Source organism: Vicugna pacos, chromosome 12 (assembly GCF_048564905.1).
Source record: "Vicugna pacos chromosome 12, VicPac4, whole genome shotgun sequence".
Classification (NCBI taxonomy): Eukaryota; Metazoa; Chordata; class Mammalia; order Artiodactyla; family Camelidae; genus Vicugna; species Vicugna pacos.
In genome coordinates this window covers 1,301,887-1,323,411 of record NC_132998.1, presented here as the reverse complement: position 1 = coordinate 1,323,411, position 21,525 = coordinate 1,301,887, and the positions used below count along the sequence as shown (strand labels likewise).

General features: G+C 35.9%; 1 protein-coding gene across 1 annotated transcript; it reads left to right on the top strand.

Moving 5' to 3' along the window:
* The first annotated feature begins 4,968 nt into the window (after positions 1-4,968).
* LOC140700010 (DNA primase small subunit-like) lies at positions 4,969-20,254 on the top strand. Its single transcript, XM_072972470.1, has 13 exons — positions 4,969-5,143; positions 5,789-5,946; positions 10,463-10,569; positions 10,637-10,710; positions 11,746-11,882; positions 12,643-12,701; positions 13,343-13,452; positions 13,948-14,039; positions 14,209-14,350; positions 15,531-15,600; positions 16,037-16,125; positions 18,530-18,628; positions 20,144-20,254. The coding sequence occupies exons 1-13, from the start codon at positions 5,041-5,043 to the stop codon at positions 20,161-20,163; spliced, it is 1,260 nt and encodes a 419-aa protein (XP_072828571.1). The 5' UTR covers positions 4,969-5,040; the 3' UTR covers positions 20,164-20,254.
* Positions 20,255-21,525: the final 1,271 nt, after the last annotated feature.

The window sequence follows — 21,525 nt, the reverse complement described above, 5'->3', positions numbered from 1 at the left end:
GCAATGTTTTCCTAGGTCAGTCTCCCAAGGCAAAAGAACTAAAAGCAAAAATAAACAAATGGAACCTAGTCAAATTTATAAGTTTTTGCACAGCAAAGGGAACCATAAACAAAATGAACAGGAAACTATATTCAATATCTTGCAGTAACCTATGGTGAAAAAGAATATGAAAATGAAAATGAGTATGTTCATATATGACTGAAGTATTATGCTGTACACCAGAAATTGACACAACATTGTAAACTGAATATACTTCAATAAAATATATATATATATATATTCCACTGTATGTATATATATATATATATATATATACACACACACAAAATGAAAAGACAACCTATGGACTAGGAGAAAATAATTGCAAATGATGAGACAAGACCTTAATTTCCAAAATATACAAACAGCTCATACCACTCAATAACAAAAAAACAAACAATTCTATCATAAAATGGGCAGAAGACCTAAAAAGACATTTCTCCAGAGAAGACATACAGATGACCAAGAGGCATGTGAAAAGATGCTCAATACTGTTAATTATTAGAGAAATGAATATCAAAACTACAATGAGGTATCACTTCACACATGTCAGAATGGCCATCATCAAAAAGTCTACAAATAATAAATGCTGAAGAGGGTGTGGAGAAAAGCGAACTCTCCGACACTGTTGCAGCCACTATGGAAAACAGTATGGCGGTTCCTTAGAAAACTAAAAATAGATTTACCACATGATCCAGCAATCCCACTCCTGGGTGTATATCTGGAGAAAACTCCAATTCAAAAAGATACGTGCACCCCAATGTTCATAGCAGCATTATTTACAATAGCCAAGACATGGAAGCAATCTAAATGTCCACTGACAGATAAGTGGATAAAGAAGATATAGATAGATAGATAATAGATAGACACATACACATACACACAATGGAATACTACTGAGCCATAAAAAAGAATGAGATTATGCCATTTGCTGCAACATGGATGGATCTAGAGATTATCATACTAAGTGAAATACGTCAGACAGAGAAAGGCAAATATCATGATATTACTTATATGTGGAATCTAAAATAAGATATAAATGAACTTATTTACAAAACAGAAACAGACTCACAGACATAGAAAACAAATTTATGGTTGCCAAAGGGGGAAGGGGTTGGAGGAGAGATAAATTAGGAATTTGGGATTAGTCAGATACAAACCACTATATATAAATAAATAACAAGGTCCTACCAAATAGTACTGGAAACTATATTCAATATCCTGTAATAAACCATTAACAAAAGAGAATATGAAAAAGAATATATAACTGAATCACTTTGCTATACACCAGAAACTAATACATTATAAATCAACTATACTTCAATTTAAAATTTTTTTTCAACTTACTTGTTTCAAGAATATTTACTCCCAAGACTTCTCATTTTAATTTTAACCAAAGCTGAATAAAACTGTAAGACGAATAAATTTTATTTCCACACTCTCTAGCTTGGCATGCAATGCTCTGGCCATAGCTTGCCTCTTAGTCTCATCTCTTACTATGCCTTCCCTTGAAGTCTGAGTTCTGACCATGTGGAACTATTATTGGCAGCGTCCTGAAAGTACCACGCCATTTACACTTTTGTGTCTGTGCTCCCTGTGCCAATCTTGTCCAAGCATTAAAAACAAATGCTGACACCAATGGACAGCTGGATTATAAATTCATCTGTAACACTTCATTATACTTTTTGATTTGTGTCAGTTGCCCCAACTAGACTAATTTCTCGGAAGCAGAAATCATGTCATTAAAATTTCTCCCCAGAGCCTTGCTAAATATCCAACACAAATTGTCATTAATTGTTTGTGAAATAAATGAGTAAGTTAGAGTGACTGAATGAACCATATCTTCACCAAACAGATCATTCTTTTTTTTTTAATTGAGTTATTGTCAGTTTACAATGTGTCAGTTTCTGGTGTATAGTACAATTTTTCAGTCATACATGAATATACATATATTCATTTTCATATTCTTTTTCACTGTGAGCTACTACAAGAAAACAGATCATTCTTTTACATGGTAAAAAATATCCAGAATAATGAAGTCTGTAAGTGTCCAAGTCTGCAAAGAACTTGGGGAGAGAGACCTAGGCCTGACAGATTACACAAAGAGGTAGATAGTAAATATAAGTAGTAAATGTAAAGAGGATGGTAGATAGTGTAAAGCTTGAAGGACAAAGAGATTTTGTACCCAGGAGGATGAAATCACAAGGGGTAACTAACTGAATGGCAATACTGCCTCCCAGTGGCACTTGGTATAAAACTCTCTGTACCAGAGCACTTCCACAAAATAATGGCTTTCTCACATTGAGTGGTTCTGGGCTATGACTGTGCCAGGCACCTCCTTCTTTATTTCATTTAACCCTCACAACAGTCCCTTGTAGAGATATAGCATGTAGCACGGGGGTTAATCACCCAGACTGCAGCCAGGATGTCTGGCTCTCCCACTTACTAACTTTGTGACCTTGGACAAATTACTTAAGTTCTCTACATATTTCCCCATCTGTACAATAGGGATAATATTAGTGCTTACCATGCATGTACTTGATGACATAGCAAGTGTTATATGTGTTAGCTATTATTATGCCCTTTTTCCTGATGAGAAAACTAATGTTAAGTAAATCAAGCATACAGTAGGAATTCAATAAATATAACTTACTTTGCTTTCACCCCTTATGTCTCAGTTCCTTAAAGTGTTGCCCTTCTTGGTAGTCCTGAAATTTAAGTGGGGGACTCCCAAAAGTCCAAAGAAGTCAGCTCCTAAGCACAGCAATGAGGAACCTCCATTAAAGAAACTGAGACTCCTCCATTAAAGTGTCCAAGGACATGTAGCTCTGGAGAAGAAAATTCTACAGTGCACTCTTTTTACTGTCATTAGAGTGAAGAACTTTCCAGCAATGAAATTCATCCTACCCAAAACAGGATGCATGGGGACTGTGAAAATCAACTAGAATTTGTGCAGGAAACCACATTTCTAGGAATATTCAAATAAATATGAACTGCCCAGAGCCCATTTTGACCACTTTGCCCATAGGAACTAAGGGACCATGATCACTTTCAAGATTTGGCTAATAATAACTTACTAGAGACTACTTTCTCCTTGCTTTCCTACTATTACTGTAAAAATAAAATTCATGAAAATGATACTTTTCAAGTGACATAATGTGATTATCAGAGTGCCCACCCTAGTCCACATTTGCAATGGGATGTATCTTTACTTGGTAAGAATTATTGGCAGATCTGCACATGAATACCAAACAGGCTCTTTTCATACTTGTAAAGCTCTCTGTGATTCTACAATATTCCTCTGATTCAGATTTTCATATTCCTGGGTGTTCTATTTGAGAGACTGAATATACAAATAATCGATGACCTGACCACATATAAAACAAAACTGACCCACAATCTGCCTGAAGCCTACCCAGGAAACCAACCCCCTGTCTATAATAGACAGCCCAAGAAGCTAACCTTAAGTCAGACTTGTAAGAAGTCAGACTGCTGTCTCTAGCGATAGTCTAGGAAACCAAACAATGACCCCTATAACAATTGGCCCAATATAGCCAGGATTTGATTAATAACTGACAGCTTAGGGGGGAGGGTATAGCTCAGTGGTAGAGTGTGTGTTTAGCATGCATGAGGTCCTGGGTTCAATCCCCAGTACCTCCATTTAAATAAATATTTATTTAAATAATTTAATTTAATTTAATTTAAATAATTTAATTTAAGTAAATAAACAAACCTAATTACTTTCCCCCAAAATAAATAAATAAACTTAACTATCTCCCCTCAAAACAAAAAATAAAAATAATAATAATGCTATTTGCAGCAACATGGATGGACCTAGAGATCATCATTCTAAATGAAGTAAGCCAGAAAGAGAAAAATACCATATGATATCACTCACATGTGGAATCTTGAAGAAAAAAAAAGGATACTATGAAGTAATCTACAAAACAGAAACAGACTCACAGACATAGTAAACAATCTTATGGTTACTGGACAAAGGGGGTGGGAAGGGATAAATTTGGGGGTTTGAGATTTGCAAATGTTAGCTACTACATAAAAAAATAGATTTTAAAAATGTTTCTTCTGTATAGCACAGGGAACTACCTTTAATGAATAACCTTTAATGAAAACAAATATATGTATGTATATGCATGACTGGGACACTGTGCTGTATACCAGAAATTGACACATTGTAACTGACATTGTAAAAAATTTTTCATGATATCCATGGTAAAAAAATAAAATAAAATAAAAATAATAAATAAATAAATAAATAACTGACAGCTTTCCTAATTTTGTCCCCACTTCCAACTTAGCATCAACAAGAGAAAGTCAAATATGCACCCCTAACCAATCACATAGGAGTTGGTCCACCTACGGCTTCCCCATGCAAACAGTCTTGAATCCGGACATACCGGAAGCCTCCCTTTTCCACTATAAAGGTTTCGTACTTCTCTGCCTGCCTTTGAGTCTCTGCCAAAACGCAAGGGACGGTGGTAGACTCCCTTTCTATATAGCAAGCTCTTGAATAAATAGTCTTTGCTTTTCTCATGGTTGGTTGGTCATGGTTAATTTCCACATATTGGACCTAGTAATTCTATGAAGAACTAATTGCCAAACCCTCTTAAACAGGTATTGGTTAACAATGTTTGAATATGTTTTTTCTAAAACAGTCATAAAGTTAGTGGAGAACATCTTTTTTACTTCATCTTATAACCTAAATCAATATACTCTAGGTTCACCTTTCCGCAGATCTTCCAGGAACGAACGCGCCCTCTTTCTGACGACGGGAGCGGTGGACCTAGTGTGGAAGCGGGTGGGCGGAGACCCCGGGAGCGCCTCTCACGCTCAGGCCGGTCTCCAAATGGGAACTACGATTCCCAGCGGCCCCTGCAAACCGCGGGCCGCGACCACGACGCGCCTGCGCAGTGGCGGGGGCTCGGGCTGCGTGGTTCCCGCCAATTCTTGCGGTATTGTTACTTGAGTTGAATTCCGCGCTTCATGGAGACTTTTGATCCAGCCGAGCTGCCCGAGCTGCTTAAGCTTTATTATCGGAGGCTCTTTCCCTACGCCCAGTACTATCGCTGGCTCAACTATGGCGGAGGTGATGGAGGCCGGGAGCGGGAGTGGGGGCGGGGGGGAGTAGTGGGTCGCGAGGGGAGTATAAGGAGATTCCGGGAGGGAAACTTGGGATGACAGTATGAAGTGCCTCCTGTGCGCCAGGCATTGTGCGTTATCTCGAGCCCTCCCCACCACCTCCGAGGTGTAAATAAGCCGAGAGGATGTAATGAGCAGTCTGCGCCACGCATTGAAAGGCAGAGCCGCTGCTCCTACCACGACCTAGTAGGTGCAGTGTTTACCTGCCGCGGTGTCTGAGCCATGGGAAGTTACTGCGTCGTAGCAGGAAGCTGCAGACGCGTGATCTGTATCAGGGTCAGAGGGGCAGCTCCCAGAAGAGAAGAGGTCCTTAACTCTTCCCAGCTGAACTCTTTAGTGCCCACCAAGAGACGTGGTATTACATATTGAAAATATTTCAGCACCTGTTTCCTCATTTTTATTTTTTCCTATTAGATGCGGGATGGTAAACTTCGAAGTAGGGACGAGCTCTTGTCTTCTGTTTGTTTTAAACATGTAGCACAGTGTTGGGCACGGAGAGCTCATTAAAAATATCTTCTCAGTAGTTAATGTTTTAATGCTCTGAGCTGGATAAAGTACTAAATTAACTTTAAAATGTACATTTATTTTGCAGTGGTAAAGAATTACTTTCAACACCGTGAATTTTCATTCACATTGAAAGATGATATTTACATTCGCTACCAGTCCTTCAACAACCAGAGTGATCTGGAAAAGGAGATGCAGAAAATGAATCCATATAAGATTGATATAGGCGCGGTATATTCGCACAGAGTAAGAAATCTGTTTTGTTTTTTTTTTTTAATGTCGTTTGTTGTTTTTTAAACTAAGAATGGAATGGTGTCCCGGGTATTTTGAGATAAATTTTAAGAGTTTTTTCTAGTTGAAGAGCCACTCTTTAACTGTTTTTGCAAGTAGATTGTAATTTTTTTGTTCTTTGGTACTGTACATTACTGAATGGAAATCATTCGGAAGTGAACTGTATTCTTACAAGGACAAAAAAATTGAGTATCTGACTAAAAGACTAAATGAGGAAGTCAGCATGATTTAAGGGAAAGAATTACATTTTCTCCCAGCATTGGAGAGAGTCGTTCTTGATTCCTCTACTTCTCTCATACCTGTATCTGTTTCATTAGGAAATCTCTTTTAGCTCTACCATAATATCTAAAATCCAACCACTGCTACCAGTGCTACTACCATCATCATCATCTCTCATCTGAAATACTGTAAAAACTTCCTAACAATTTGCCCCTGTGGACCCCTAGACTCTATTCTCAACACAGCAGCCAGAAGGACTCTTAAAACAAGTAAGATTGTTGTGATTCCTCTGCTCAAAACCATTCTCCAGTGGCTCCCCATTTCACTCAATAAATGACCCTCTGTCCCCCTCACTCATTCCGCTCCTGCCACACTGGCCCTTGCTCAGTTTCCACTGCCTAAAACCCATTTCCCCAAATATCTTCTTGGTTCATTCCCTCACCTCCTTCAAGTCCTTACTCAATAAGGCCTGTTGCAGCCTGCAATTCCTCCTACCCCCGCCTCTCACTGATATACTCTAAGTGCCTAGAATACCTAGAATACATTCAATATCTGTTGAATGAATGAACATACCAAAATCACCCTCTTCCTCTTCTTAAAGATACACACAAGGAGGAAAAATACACACGTGGAATAATGGCTTTTCTATGGAGCTTTTTCTTATGTTGTATAACTTGTTTTTCATATCCATCCTCATTATTCTTTTTACAAAGGGAAAAACAAGACTGGAGAACTTTTAATAAATATGCCCTAGGCCACACAGTTTCTAAACAAGGGAGATGGGACCTGAACCTGGGTTTTCTGACTCAGGGGAAGAGGAGAACAGATGAGAAAAAGGAGAAAAGGCAGGCAGGAAAAATGCTTTGGAACAGTTACTTTTTTAGGGGTGGAGGTTAAAACTGAAGTGTCTATAGACCAGCCAAGGTGTCACTCTGCAACTTTCCCCTAACACTGAAGAGGGGAAAATTCTCGTTTTTTTTATTGGGCCCAGACAGAGGCATCTATAGACCTTTTCTGTGTATTTTTTTTATGATTTTTATCAGTTATATATGCACATAGTTTACAAAATCAACTACTTCTATTAATTAGGCTTTTTTTTTTAAGGTCTCCTACTCTTCCCCTAGTTTCTGGCCGGAGGCAACCACTTTCTTTTAGTTAATTTTTAAGATATTTTCCTCCATGTCTCTAAATAACATGCTTATATTTCTTCCATTTTCAGGGAAGTGTATAGCTCAAGTGGTAGAGTGCATGCTCAGCATGCATGAGGTCTTGGGTTCAATCCCCAGTACCTCCATTAAGAAGTAATTAATTAAATAGACCTAATTACCTCCCCCCAAAAAAACAATAATAAATAAAATTTCTTCAATTTTAAGCATTGTCTACTAACTTTCTACTCTAGCAGATGAGGATTTAGGGGTTTTTTTAATCTTACCCCCTACCCTCACCACACATAGAACCTTCCTATTCCCACATGCTCCTAGTATGTTTGTTAGATTAAGAATTAGGGTTAGATCACTAATTCAACCCCAAACTCTGCCAATTGTCTAAATCTCCTGATGTATTCAGACCCGTCAGGTAATTTGTCAGTTTTATCCTGAAGAAATTTCTCCTGCTGCCTTCTGACTTCCAGTCTGGATTGATTGCTCTCTAAGCCTGAAGGGTAAATATGATCTTATAGTCACCTTGGTTTCCTTTCACCTCTCTCCTATGATCTCTTGTTGCCTAGATCCTACGTTCCCTTTTTGGTTTATGCTCTTGTTTTGGTGGTGCACATCCTTGAGGAGCTTCCTAAGAAAAGGTGCATGGAAGACAAGATATTTGACATCTTCTTCATCTGGAAAATGTCTTCATTCTACCTTTATTCTTAACTAATGGTTGAGTTTGTAAATCATTTTCCGTCAGAATTTTGAAGACACTGCTACATTGTCTTCCAGTTTCTAGTATTGCTGTTAAGAAGACTAATGCCATTCTGATTCTTGTCCCACTGTGTTGGACCTGGAAGCTCTTAGAATTTTCTGTCTATCCCCTCTGTCCCTAGCGTTCTATGATTCCACAGTGGTGTTCCTTGGTGTACATCTTTTTTCATCTGTTGTGCTGGATAACTGATGGGCCTTTATGATCATGAGCTTGTGTCGTTCAATCCTGGGAAATATTCCTTTTTATTGATTTATTTATTTTTAAGGCTCTCTCTTTTTTTTTTAAGCTTTTTTTTAAATTTATTTTTAAATCTTACTTTATTTATTCTTAAATTTTTAGGGGGAGGAGGTAATTAGGTTTTTTTATTTTGTTTTACTATTTTTTCAAATGGAAGTACTGAGGATTGAACCCAGGACTTTAGGCATGCTAAATACACACTCTACCACTGAACTGTACCCTCCCCTCTCCTTTTTATTTTGAATATAATTTTTCCTACTTATTTTCTCTTGTCTCTCTAAAAACCCTAAAGTCAGATGTTATGTCTTAGCCTGGTCCTCTAATTCCATATTTTTCTTCCTATTTTCTATTTCCATTTTCTCTACTTTCTGGAGAATTTCCTTGGGTTTCCATTTCGGCTATTATATTTTAATTTCCAAGAACTTTTTTTTTTAAAGCATTCTGTACTTTTCTCATTGGTATGTCTTATCTCACTGAGGATATCAATGATAGTTTTTTAATTTTTCTTTTGTTACACAGTCTGTTTTCTCTAAGTTGCTTTTTTTCTGTTTCCTCTTTTATATCAGAGGCTTTCCTTGTATGTCTGGTAATTTCTTGCTTGTGGCTTATATTTAAGAATAGAGTACTGGGAAATATATACAAGATCTTATGGTAGCTCACAGAGAAAAAAATGTGACAATGAATATATGTATGTTCATGTATAACTGAAAAATTGTGCTCTACACTGGAATTTGACACAACATTGTAAAATGATTATAACTCAATAAAAAATGTTAAAAAAAATAGAGTACTAAAAAGCTGATTGGAAGCTCTGTATACATGGCTGAGATTTATAGAGTGATCTGGCTGGACCATTTTATTGGGGAGACAAGCTCTGATGTCAGTTTCCCTAGATCTTTGTTAGAATGAAAACTCCACTGATACAGAGATCTTTGTTTTGATCACTGATCTATTCCTAGAGCCTATAATAGTGCCTGACACACCCAGTCAGAGCCTTCAGAAAGGAATCTTCTGTCTCCTGCCTGGGGTGGCAGTGGAAGGGTATAGAGGAGAAGGCTGGAGCTCAACATTCTACACATAAATGTCTAATTAATCCCCTGAGTAGCAGTACAATACAACCTTCTTCAGCTGTGCCTGTTGTTCCCTCAGTTCAGAGACCATCTGTTTATGCTCTCCAGATAATAATTCAGGTGTCTTTGCCAGGGAAATGGAGGTATAGTCACCTGCCTCTGCAGAGTAAGTGTAGGATTATGGGAACTAACTGCTTCATAAATAGATTTTTAACCAATCCTCCTATTTTTAATCCCAGCTGCAGAGATACCAGTTGTTAACTTATTCCTGAGACTTTTAGGGATGCTGAGATGTAAATTGGGTTGCTTCTTAATCTTTCTTTACTGAGAGCTGAAAATTTAGCTTTTATAGGCCTCCTTATAAAAATTCTGGTATTGTCTCCTCTCTGGTTCTTTTTTAAAAAGTTTGTGCCTTTCTTTAATTAATTAATATATTTATTAATTTAATGAACCTGTTATTTTTGCACAGATATGGAAAGAACCAAGTATTTGTATTCAGTCCGCCTTCTTTACCTAGTAGTCCATAGCCTCAAAGGAGGTTACTTACAGTTTGAGCCAAACTAACTGGGGAGATCTCTTTGAATTATTGAAACTTTTTAAATACATTTTTATTACTTATATGCCCAATAACAATTAAAGGTCTTCAAAACACCTTGTAATAGGTCATTAATTATTTGTATGTACTTTTCCATGTCAGAAACCTAAAAAATCTTTATTATGATTTCTATAGATCAACAAATATTTATTATACAATGTCATATGTCAATTATATCTCAGTAGAACAAGAAAAAACTAAATATTTATGGTAACATGTATTTATCAAACCCTTTTTTTTAAGTAGATGAAAGTTACACTGTCATCATTTCTGGATGTATAGGATCTGAATGAATGAGCTTCACCTGACATGGACTTAGCATTATATGATTTCTTCACTTCTCTTTGGCCACTTTTTCCGTGTGGGAAGAAGATAAGCATATTTGGCAGCATGGCACTTCTTATACAAACTGACTGATATTTTGTACTTGTAGCCCAATCAGCACAATACAGTGAAGCTGGGAGCTTTCCAGGCTCAGGAAAAAGAACTGGTATTTGACATTGACATGACAGACTATGACGATGTGAGGAGATGTTGTAGGTGAGTTTCGCATGGTTTACTGGTAGGTTGGATAATATGACAGTAGGTAATGATGATTCTGTTCCAGTTCTGCAGACATATGTTCTAAGTGCTGGACCCTCATGACGATGGCCATACACATCATCGACCGAGCATTGAAAGGCAAGTATTGACGGTGTCTGAGTGGGGTCAAATGCAAGAATCTGTTTTTTGCTGAATATTAGTCTATCTGTACCATTTTATAATCAAATCTCATAAGTATCTAACATGTTTCTTTGAAACGTGATAGGAAAATGAAAGATTAGAATAAAGTTGTACTTGAAACTTCAGTAAAGCTATTGATCAGATCACTGAGTTTTTCCCCAACTCATTTATCTCTTGAGCAACTCAGTATGCTTGGTACTGTCCCAGATGAGGGAAACAGTGAAAGATAATTCTTACCTCACGTAGGTTATGCGATCTGAGGAGGAAACAAATAAGAAAATTGAGGGTTACATTTGTGTTATTATGCACAGGCTGCTATAGGAATATAGAACAGCAGGAGTACATACTGGAATGGGAAGAGATTAGATCAGAAAAGGCTTCCTAGAAGAGGTGATGAAAGGATGATGATGATGATAATAGCTAACGCTTATATAGGGGCTTATTATGTGCCAGGCTCTGTTCTAAACACTTTAAAATTATCAACTCTTAATATCCCTAGACTAGGTCTTTGAAGATATATCTGGCAGTTGGTCAGAGAGAGAAATGAAAGTACTCGGGCAGGAAGAAATTCTTAGCAGAGAGACCAGGATAGGTAAATAGCTGAAGGCAAGAGCTACAAGTAACGTACAGTTGATCTTTGAACAGCAATGGGTTTGAACTGCACGGGTCCACGTATTACAGATTTTTTTTCAATAGTAAGTACTAGAGTACTGCATGATCCACAGATGGTTGAGTCCACGGATATAGAACGAGAATAAAGAGGATCTGCTGGTGCAGAGCAACTGTTTCTATGGAGGGCCTACTCTAAGTTATACACAGATTTTCATCTGCAGAGGGTTGGCATCTAAACCCCCCAGTTTGTTCAAGGGTCAGTGGTAGTCTACTTAAGCTAAGTACATGTGGATAGGAGGTGAAAAAATGAAGCTAAGGAAGTAAGCAGGAACCAGAAGTTTATATATTTGTTTTAAAACCTATTATTTCTCCCCTCCTCAGAGGACTTTGGATTTAAGCATCGTCTCTGGGTATATTCCGGAAGGAGAGGTGTTCATTGTTGGGTCTGTGATGAATCAGTCAGAAAACTGTCCTCTGCAGTACGTTCTGGGATAGTTGAATATTTGAGTCTTGTAAAGGTAAGGTCCTAATGACAATTTACAGTTCTTTGTTTGCTAGATATTACCAAGACTGGTATGTTTGGTAACAAAATTGAACTATCTTTTATAGCATCCACATTTCAGAGTAGATGTTTTATCAGTAGGTCAATTAAAATCATAGTAGCTACTTTTTTTTAACATTTTTTATTGATTTATAATCATTTTACAATGTTGTGTCAAATTCTAGTGTTCAGCACAATTTTTCAGTCATTCATGGACATATACACATTCATTGTCACATTTTTTTCTCTGTGATTTATCATAACATTTTGTGTATATTTCCCTGTGCTATACAGTGTAATCTTGTTTATCTATTCTACAATTTTGAAATCCCAGTCTATCCCTTCCCACCCTCTACCCACCTGGTAACCACAAGTCTGTATTCTCTGTCCATGAGTCTATTTCTGTCCTGTATTTATGCTTTGTTTTTGTTTGTTTGTTTTTGTTTATGTTTTTTAGATTCCACATATGAGCGATCTCATATGGTATTTTTCTTTCTCTTTCTGGCTTACTTCACTTAGAATGACATTCTCTAGGAGCATGTTCTGGTTCAAGTATGTCAAGTAGAGTTAACCCAGAAAGTTACAGCTATTGAGACCATATAAAATAGCACCCAAGGTTCTATACTTTCACAGAATTTAATTAATATCTTGGAACATGTTAAAGAAATTTTTAATTATTTCATTCACTTATGTTATATAATTTACATGAAGTTCTCTTTTGATGGCTTGTTTTTCAGGGTGGTCAAGATGTTAAAAAGAAAGTTCACCTAAGTGAAAAAATTCACCCTTTTGTCAGGTCTGTCGGAAAAGACTCCATGCAGTTTAACTTGTGTCTGATTTACCTGCATGTGCTTTTGGAATTACCTTATCAATTTTCCCTGCTGGGGTAGCATTTTACAGTAATAATGGGTAGAGTTAATTGAGTCTCTGTTTTATGCTCCAGTATTCATGATACATGCTTCATAAATGTTCTCATTGGTTTCCACGACAACCTCATGAGGGACATGATGGTATCTCCACTTACAGATGAGGAAAGCGAGATTTGGAGAGATTGTGTAATTTGCTTGGCTTCACATAAGTAATTTTTAAATTCCGATTCACGTCCTAGTCTGCCTGACTCCAAAAACCATACTCTTTCCACTGAATTCACTACTCCTCTGGGGTAATGGAAAGAGCACTGCATTAGGAGTAAGAACCCATATTCTGCCACTTTAATACAACCCTGACAAAATATCAGAACCTCTGTTTCTTATCAGTTTGGTGGGGAGAATGAAGTCCACTCCATCTATCTTACAGAGTTGTGGCAAAGATTAAATGATACGGTAAATGTGAAGTCTATTTGCAAGTTGCTAAGCACCATATAATTGTTGAGATGCTGAAGCAAGCTATGTGGCGTATATGTGGCTAAGAGTGTTGGGACTGTTGTTTTTCCTACAGAAAATCTATAAACATAATTGAAAGAGACTTTGAAAGATATGCCTTGGTTGATCAAGATATTCTTGGAAATAAAGAAAGCTGGGATAAGATTTTAGCCCTTGTTCCTGAAAATATCCTTTCCCAAAACCATTTCTATGAGAGCTAATTGTATTGATCTATGCTGTTATAAGTATGTTCTGCCTGCATTTTCCCATATACTTATTCTTATGTTTAATCTTTTTTATACAAAACATCTATATTCTGCATTTTTATTATCTCTAGTCTGGAATACAATAAGAAGTGAGGCCATTTTGTAAATAAACTTCCTCATTTTGGAAGTTGATCCTCCTAAAATTAACGACTATTTAAAGGATACTGAATCATCATCAAAATATGTACAGACTAGGGAATGGTTTTACCTTAAACCATATAGTTATTTTTGGCATTCTTTCTATTATATCACTAATATATTCTTACAGGGAATGTTTTTAAGGATATGTGTTTAATATTTGCATTTTACAAAACACTGATTACTTTAAACTTTAGACATCTTTGTGGTAATGCATATGAAAATAAGCTGTTCATTGATGTGCCCTAAATGAGTATGTTCCTTAATGACCCATCACCAATGCATGATAAACTTCAACAGAACTTTCAAAAGGATCACAATTCACTTCAGCGTTGGGAGCATTTGAAAAAAGCAATCAGCAAATATCAGGTATAATCCACTGAAATCTGTATTACAAATACAATAATACAATTCTTTATCAAATTCTGATTATTTTGCTAAGTAAGTTAAAGATGGTTGAAGGTCATATTTTAACCACTTTAACGAAATCCTCAAAAGTTCCTACTGCTCCTCATGTTGGATTTGCATCTGTTTTCAGAGTAACAACAAAAATGACAAATGTGGACCCTGGCTTGAGTGGGAGATCATGCTCCAGTACTGTTTTCCACGACTGGATGTCAATGTTAGCAAAGGAATCAATCATTTATTGAAGAGCCCTTTTAGTGTTCATCCTAAAACAGGTACTATGTAAAGGAAGTAAGGAAAACTAAAAGAAAAATCAAAGTTTTTTTTTTAAAGCATGTCACTGGGGGTGAATGTCTGAAATAGTAAAGGTTGAAGAATTATTCTGTCAGCTAATACCTGTTAACTTATTTTTCAGTTGTCGATTAGTAGCTACCAGATGAGTTTCCAGTATGTAAATAATTTGCAGCTGGGTTTCTGAGGCTCCATTTTAGAGTTGGAGAGGATCTTAGAAATCACAGAACAACAGCTCTCATTGTACAAATGAGAAAACACTGACCCAAGAAATGACTTGTCCACAGTCTTAAAACAAGTTGTGTCAGCGCTAGGAGCAGAGTTCAGGTCTTAAAACTCAGCGTTCTGTGTGTTTTTCACTATGCTGCTTCCCTCAGTTCTTTTTCAATAGGCGTAGCTTTTCCTCTTTCACATTTCTTTTAGATATTCTCTTAATATTTGTTTTAAGCTTAATTTTAAAGCTTCAGTGAGTATCCCCTTATTCTAATATTCAAGGTTTGGGTAAATAATTACATTCATTCATAAGTGTGTACATTTTTATTATATCCTTTTCTCATTAAATAGCTGCAGTCTTTTTACTCTGTCTTCAAACAGTAGCTCCCAATTCCCTTATTATTTTATTTGTTAGTCACCTGGCATTCTTTAAACTCATTATCTCATTTTTGAAATATGGTGAATTTTGTGTGGTGCCCCAGTTGTAGATACTGTAAAAGGGTAATACAATGTCATCTATTTTATTTCCAAAGATGTCCAACATATAGGTGTCTGTTTTGATCTCAGCAAATAAATCAAAGTAATGAAATGAATTATTTCCATCTATTCTGTTCCATTTTCAGGACTCACTAAATTTGAGATTGTTCTGTACTTAAATACAGGAGGATATAGGGAAGAGAAAGATAGAAATAAAAATAGAAATAAGAGCAAGTAGGTTAAATCTCAACAGACTTTCACACCTATTTTTTTGGTATTTTGTTGAGAGAAATAAAAGGCATAGTTAATGTGAAAATACTTTTAATTTATATTTCTAAATATTGTACTTAACAGATAAGTCTAACTCTCTTTCTAAGCCTTAGATTAAAATTTTAGCCAAAAATAATTCATAGGAGACAGCCTATAATGAGTTGTATCTCACAGTCATCAATTTATAACTTTTGGTTCTCACAGGTCGCATTTCTGTGCCTATTGATTTACAGAAAGTGGATCAGTTTGATCCGTTTACTGTTCCAACCATAAGGTATGTTCCAAATCATTGATCACTCCTTTGTGATTATTGTTCTAAATTTGCAATATATACAATGAAATCCCTCCCAGAGAGGCAGCTTATCTGAGGCTATATGCTGATGCCCTAGCAGAGCAACATTTCACAGTAAGTTCCACAGAACACAAGTTTTTCAGCTGCTGTTATGCAAAAACAAAAAGATTTTAAGTTCAAATAAGTTTGGGAAATGCTGACTTAAACAGATTAAAAGTTCTTTACTGTCTTTCCCAGTCTTTAATATGCTAATATGCACGGAAAACTCAAAGAAGAGACTGTGGTTTTTGGAATCTCCAAAATTTAGTTGGCCACATAATTTTTTCACATAAAATCTTGTAGGATTCATGTGCTATCATACACTGAGTAATGCTGACCAAGAACCAACTTTAAAATTCTCTTATTCTATTATTTGTAGTTCCATCTGCCATGAATTGGATGCCATTACCACTAATGAAGACGAAAAAGAGAATGGAGCTGAATCAGATATCAAACGTAGAACCAGAGGTAGGTTAACATATTGAAGTCTCACTTTAACATAAGCTTTTTATAAGGACATCCTTCTGTCACTCCAGCAATGGATTCTTCTTGGATTCAGCCCAAAATGGATCAATGTTTATCCTGAAACCAGCTCAGTAACAAATAATGTTACAGCAATGTTTCTGTTATTTATCAATTGCCCAAATGGTGCTGTTGAATCCAACAGATATTTACTAAGTAACATCTGGATCCATACTGTAAGATTAAATTGTTGATTGGTATCGATAGTTATTTGACTCTCACAGTCTTAGATTCAGCAGCTATTTAACTGTATGCAATACTTCTGTTCTGTTCTTTGTTTTTACATCCACATGAGTGTTATGTTAAATATATGTCTAAACTGTGATTGAATTGTATATTCAAGAATTTGAAGGAGCTAGGAATACAAAATTTCCTGTTCATGGAAGTCAGATCTTCTTACACCAACACCAAGAGACGCTCTATAGCGATAGAATCCAATAGTGCTTTATGTGACGATGGAAATGTTACGCACTGCCCAAATGATCATCACTAGCCACATGTGGCTTTTGAGCACCTGAAATGTGAGAATTAGATGTTTTATTTCATTTAATTTTAATTTTAATAGCTTCATGTGGCTGGTAACTACTATAATGAACAGTGCAGATCTCTGAACGACCTTTCACTTCGTATATTCCAGCTCTACCATAATACCTAAATATAGTACGTTCCACCATCAATGTCTGTAGAGTGATTTACAAGCATTCTGTTTAAAATAATGGAAAAAAGTCTCTAACTAAAAAAGTCATAATAAACTGGAAAAAGGAACTCAGGGAAAACAGGCAGTGCAAGGAACAAAGGAAACCTTTTTTAAAAACACTAATATCCTCAAAGAACAAGAGAAGATAGTGTATCCTTGAAGCAAGGTCAGAATGGTATGAAAAAGGAACACTCAGAGAAGAAGAAAGAGGTCTTAGAAATCAAAAAGATAATCATTAGAATGAAAAGTTCAGTGGAAGAGCTGGAAAAGAAAAGTTGAGATTTCCTAGAAAGTACAAAAGAGACAAGTTTGTTGTGGTTTTAAGGAGGAAAAAGATAAATTGAAGGCTGGTTCAGGATATCTAATATCTGACTACAGGAGTTTCAGGAAAATAAATAAATAAAACAGGGTGGAAAAATTGTCAAAATTATATAGGAAAATATCCCAGAAATCAGCCCTTTATTGAAAGGGCTCAGCATAATAAAACAGACTTACACCAAGGCACAGCATTTTGAAATTTAACACTAAGAATTAACAGAAGATCTTAAGAGCTTTCAGACCCCTTCCTACTACCCCACCCCCCACAAAAAAAAAAACAACCCATAGAACTAGGAAGAATGGCCTTAGATTTCTAAGTAACAATGGAAGTACTCATTTTTAGAAATGAGTGCTAGAAAAGAAAAAAGCAGTTGCTATTCAAGAGGATGAAGATTTTTTTTTAATTGAGGTATAGTCAGTTTACTATGTTGTGTCAATTTCTAGTGTACAGCACAGTACTTCAGTCATACATAAGTATACATATGTTCATTTTTGTATGTTCAGAGGTTTTAAAAAGCAAGTTTTGGTTCCCTATAAGGAGGAATTTTCTAATAAATAAAAATGTTCAAAAATAAACTGACCTGCCTATCATTTCAAGTGTTCATAAAGGCTAGTAGCCATCAGTAAATCAGAAATGTGTTAGAGGTGGTGGGAGGCTGGAATAGATGATATATAAGTTCCTTATGATTTCTTTAGTTTCTGTGATTCTAAACCTTTGCCCTTTTTCAAATTAGTATCATTTGCTCCTTCTCTTCTACTTCCCAAATCCTAGAATGTTCTCCACTCTCTTGTCTGATTATCTAATTATATCTCTTTTCTAAGACCCAGTTCACAGCCACTTCAGTCAACTTTCATTGGTCAATCTTTGGACTTGTTATTATCCATATGCCTGTTTGGCCTTTAATTATGTATTGTTTTGTATTGTGTGTGTGTGTGTGTGTGTGTGTGTGTGTGTATCCTACCTTTTCAACTGTATATTATATAATTTAAATCTAAACATAGATCAAGTGTTTCTAATGATAATATGGTGTTTAAATTGAGATGTACTTTAAGTACAAAATACTAAATTTCAAAGACTTAGAAGGAAAGAGAATGTAAAATATTTCAATGTTTATCACATGTTGAAGTGATATTTTAGATCTACTGGGTTAAATATACTGTTAAAATTAATTTCACCTTTTTAATGTGGCTACTAGAATGTTTAAAATTACAAGTCTCATACTTCTATTGGACACCACTATTCTAAAGAATTCTTACAAGAAACTTAAAAGTTATACTTTAATGTTATTCTTGCTGTCAAAATGCTAATTATAATGCATGGTCTTCATAATTTAGATTACAAGAAGACCAGTCTAGCTCCTTTTGTAAAAGTTTTTGAACAGTTTCTTGAAAACCTGGATAAATCCCGAAAAGGAGAACTTCTCAAGAAGAGTGGTAAGGCTCTACACCTTTCCCTTTTAGATATTTAGATCTTAGTATGGGCAGTGAACAATTTTTAGAGCTCTAGTCTTTGCCATCCCACAAAGTTATTAATTTATCTTATTATCCTCAGTATTCTGAATACTGAAGCCCCTTAATTCAGTTCAGCACATACTCATATAACAACCTTCTGTGTGACAGTACTACAAGGGAAACAAAGATAAATAATACAAAGATGAATTCCATACCATAGCTCCCTACCTTTAGAGAGCACTAACTGGTATAAAACAAAGTACAAAATGCTAAGAAAGAGATCTTATCTGACTGAGATAACCTAAGAAGATTTTTTATGAAAAGGATGGTATTCGAACTCTTTTCAGTGAACTGCTGTACAAATTCTCATCCCCAGTGCCAATATACCATGCCTTGAGATATGAGTAGGATTTCTGCGAGCAGAGATCTGATGAAATAAAAGTACATGAGTGGAAAAAGGAGACAGGTTGTTCCCTCTTGAAGGAACAAAGGCATAGAGGCAGGGAAAGTATCAGATCACTTTAGAGGCCATCGAGTAGTACAGCTAATCAGGAATAAGATGTGTGAGGAAGTGATGGGATGGAAATCTGAAGAGACAGTCTGAAGCCAGAGTATAGACAGCCTTGAATTCCAGTCTTGAGAGTTTAATTCAAATGGGACAGGGAAGCTATTCAAGGTGATTGAGAAAGGGAGTGTCATGATTTGTAGTTTTATCTAGAAAAATAAATCTAGCAACAGTGTATCTGAGGAGAGGTGGGGGATAGACTAGAGCCCGAGAGGTCAGCTGAGCTATTAGCATTAGGACAGCATTGGAGATCTCCAAAAAGTGCAAATACTGGAGCCATCCTTGGGACTTAGAAATGATTTTTTGGAAGTTGGAGAGATGAAAGATGAAAGTAAAAGTGTCACAAGCCAAATGAAAGGCAAGTTTCAAGGAGATGTATCAAGTGTCAAACACAGTAGGGAACTGATAAAATCCTGCTGGATCTGAGAACTAGAAGGAGGTGCTAAGAGGATAGCAGTGTCAGAGTCATTTGAGCAGGAGACATATTGTGTCTCCTTGAGCATGTGTGTAAGCCAAAAGGAAAAAAAATCAGTAATGAATATTATTCAAGAGATTGATACATACCATAGAAAACTGGCAACATTATAGAAATACAAACTCCCTTTCTACTTCATTTTTGATGGTTAAAGAGTAGTGCTTAAGATAATGCTCTCTACTCACAGTAGACACTCAAATATGTGCTTACTGAATGAACAATGATGACTCTGAACTTGGAAAGCCTCATTGAAGCTGCCATTCCAACTGGCCATGTTAAGTCCTTTGTATTCTTCTGTACTAGCTTAGCCTATAATGTGGGCTTCAGCAAATGTGAAAGCAGATCTTTATGCATGATGTGAACTTAATAGAAGCATTAAGCAAATCAGAATGTGAAATAAATGGGCTTTGTTTTATTTTCCTTTACTGTCCTTTGATAAAAATCTTTTCTATTTTAGACTTACAAAAAGACTTCTGAAGATAACTCCCTTCATACCAACATGGATATCTTCTATCTTCAACCAAGAATCAAATACTTCAGAAGCCATTTAATAAATATAGCAGAACTATGTATGTGTCTTAATGCTCAAAGCAAAATTTCCTTTCCTTGAAAAATAATTACGTTAAAATATTCTTGAGACCACCAAAGAAGAGTGTCTTAAGTTCCTGGAATGAGCGATAATGGGAGGATATAAGTGGACTGCAGATAAATTTGCAAAATTTAATATTATAATTCTAAGATTTCTGATATAGATACTCACTTCTACAGTTGCCATATATAGAGGTAAGTGAGCAGTAATATGCCCAAGACTTTAACCTCAGCTCACTGGATACAGCCTCCATATTTCTAGGTGAATGAGGGTTTTGTCTTAAGATGCTTAAGTTAATTATACCTGGAGTATGTATTCAGTCACTTCCTAATTTTGCTTACTGATATTTTTATTGGTCAGGTCACACTCCACTGCCTGTCATTTAAAAATCATTTTTAAATGGTCATCCATACCTAAAACTTTAATTCAAAACTAATGAGTTATTATGTTACAATATCAGGAACTAGTAGAGTATTTTTTACAACTGTTGGCAATTATAGCTCCTAACTCCTCCCTCAGAGAACAATTTTCTAAGCAACCTAGAGAAAATAACCAACTTGACCAGCATAAAACCTTTCGAACTTGTCAAAACACTTGGATTTTCTGTATCTCCAGCCACTTGTTTAATTTTAAAGGTTTCATTTCTTCTGTATTTGATTTTGTGTGACAGATTCTGAAGTGTCAGATTTTTTTTTTTTGCCTTGTTTTACAGCCAGTCTAAACAGAACAGTCATTCTGGCTTACATTCAGTCTTTTGACAAACACTGAGAAGCAAGCTATTAGGCTGTGATTTATGAAAATTTTCCTTCCTTTGCATTTCCTATAACATTATTTTCTCCACAGCCAGTCTCTTTTTATCTTTTGGTTTATATAAAACAGATTCCATAATTCAGTCAGCCCACTGAAATGCCTTGCATTTCCTTCTCTTTTCCAATTTTTTAAGAAAAAAATATTAAAGATGATTGTGCAAAATTCCTCATTTTTTGAGCTTGTTTTCTATGTATTATTCAGTCTTCAGGTTTGGAAAATGGTGACTGGTCAATTAAAACTCCTGAATACAAAATTACTACAGACTCATCAGTCCATCTTAAGTACTCAGAACAAGAGCAGAAGGACTGGTATTACGCTTTCAACAAGAGATGTTTTAGGCATCCAGTATGTTTAGCACTGAAGCATTTTTAATGCTTTAATATTATAGCTCTTGATAAAAGCTGGTATACTAGCCCATATAATAAATTATGGAATATTTT

What these genes read in the sequence shown, in the direction of transcription:
- LOC140700010 (XM_072972470.1), top strand. Translation starts at nt 5,041, where the DNA reads ATGGAGACTTTTGATCCAGCCGAGCTGCCCGAGCTGCTTAAGCTTTAT. An exon ending in GCGCGGTATATTCGCACAGA is followed by an intron (nt 5,947 to 10,462) that starts GTAAGAAATCTG and finishes TTGTACTTGTAG; the next exon opens with CCCAATCAGCACAATACAGT. An exon ending in AGAACTTCTCAAGAAGAGTG is followed by an intron (nt 18,629 to 20,143) that starts GTAAGGCTCTAC and finishes TTTCTATTTTAG; the next exon opens with ACTTACAAAAAGACTTCTGA.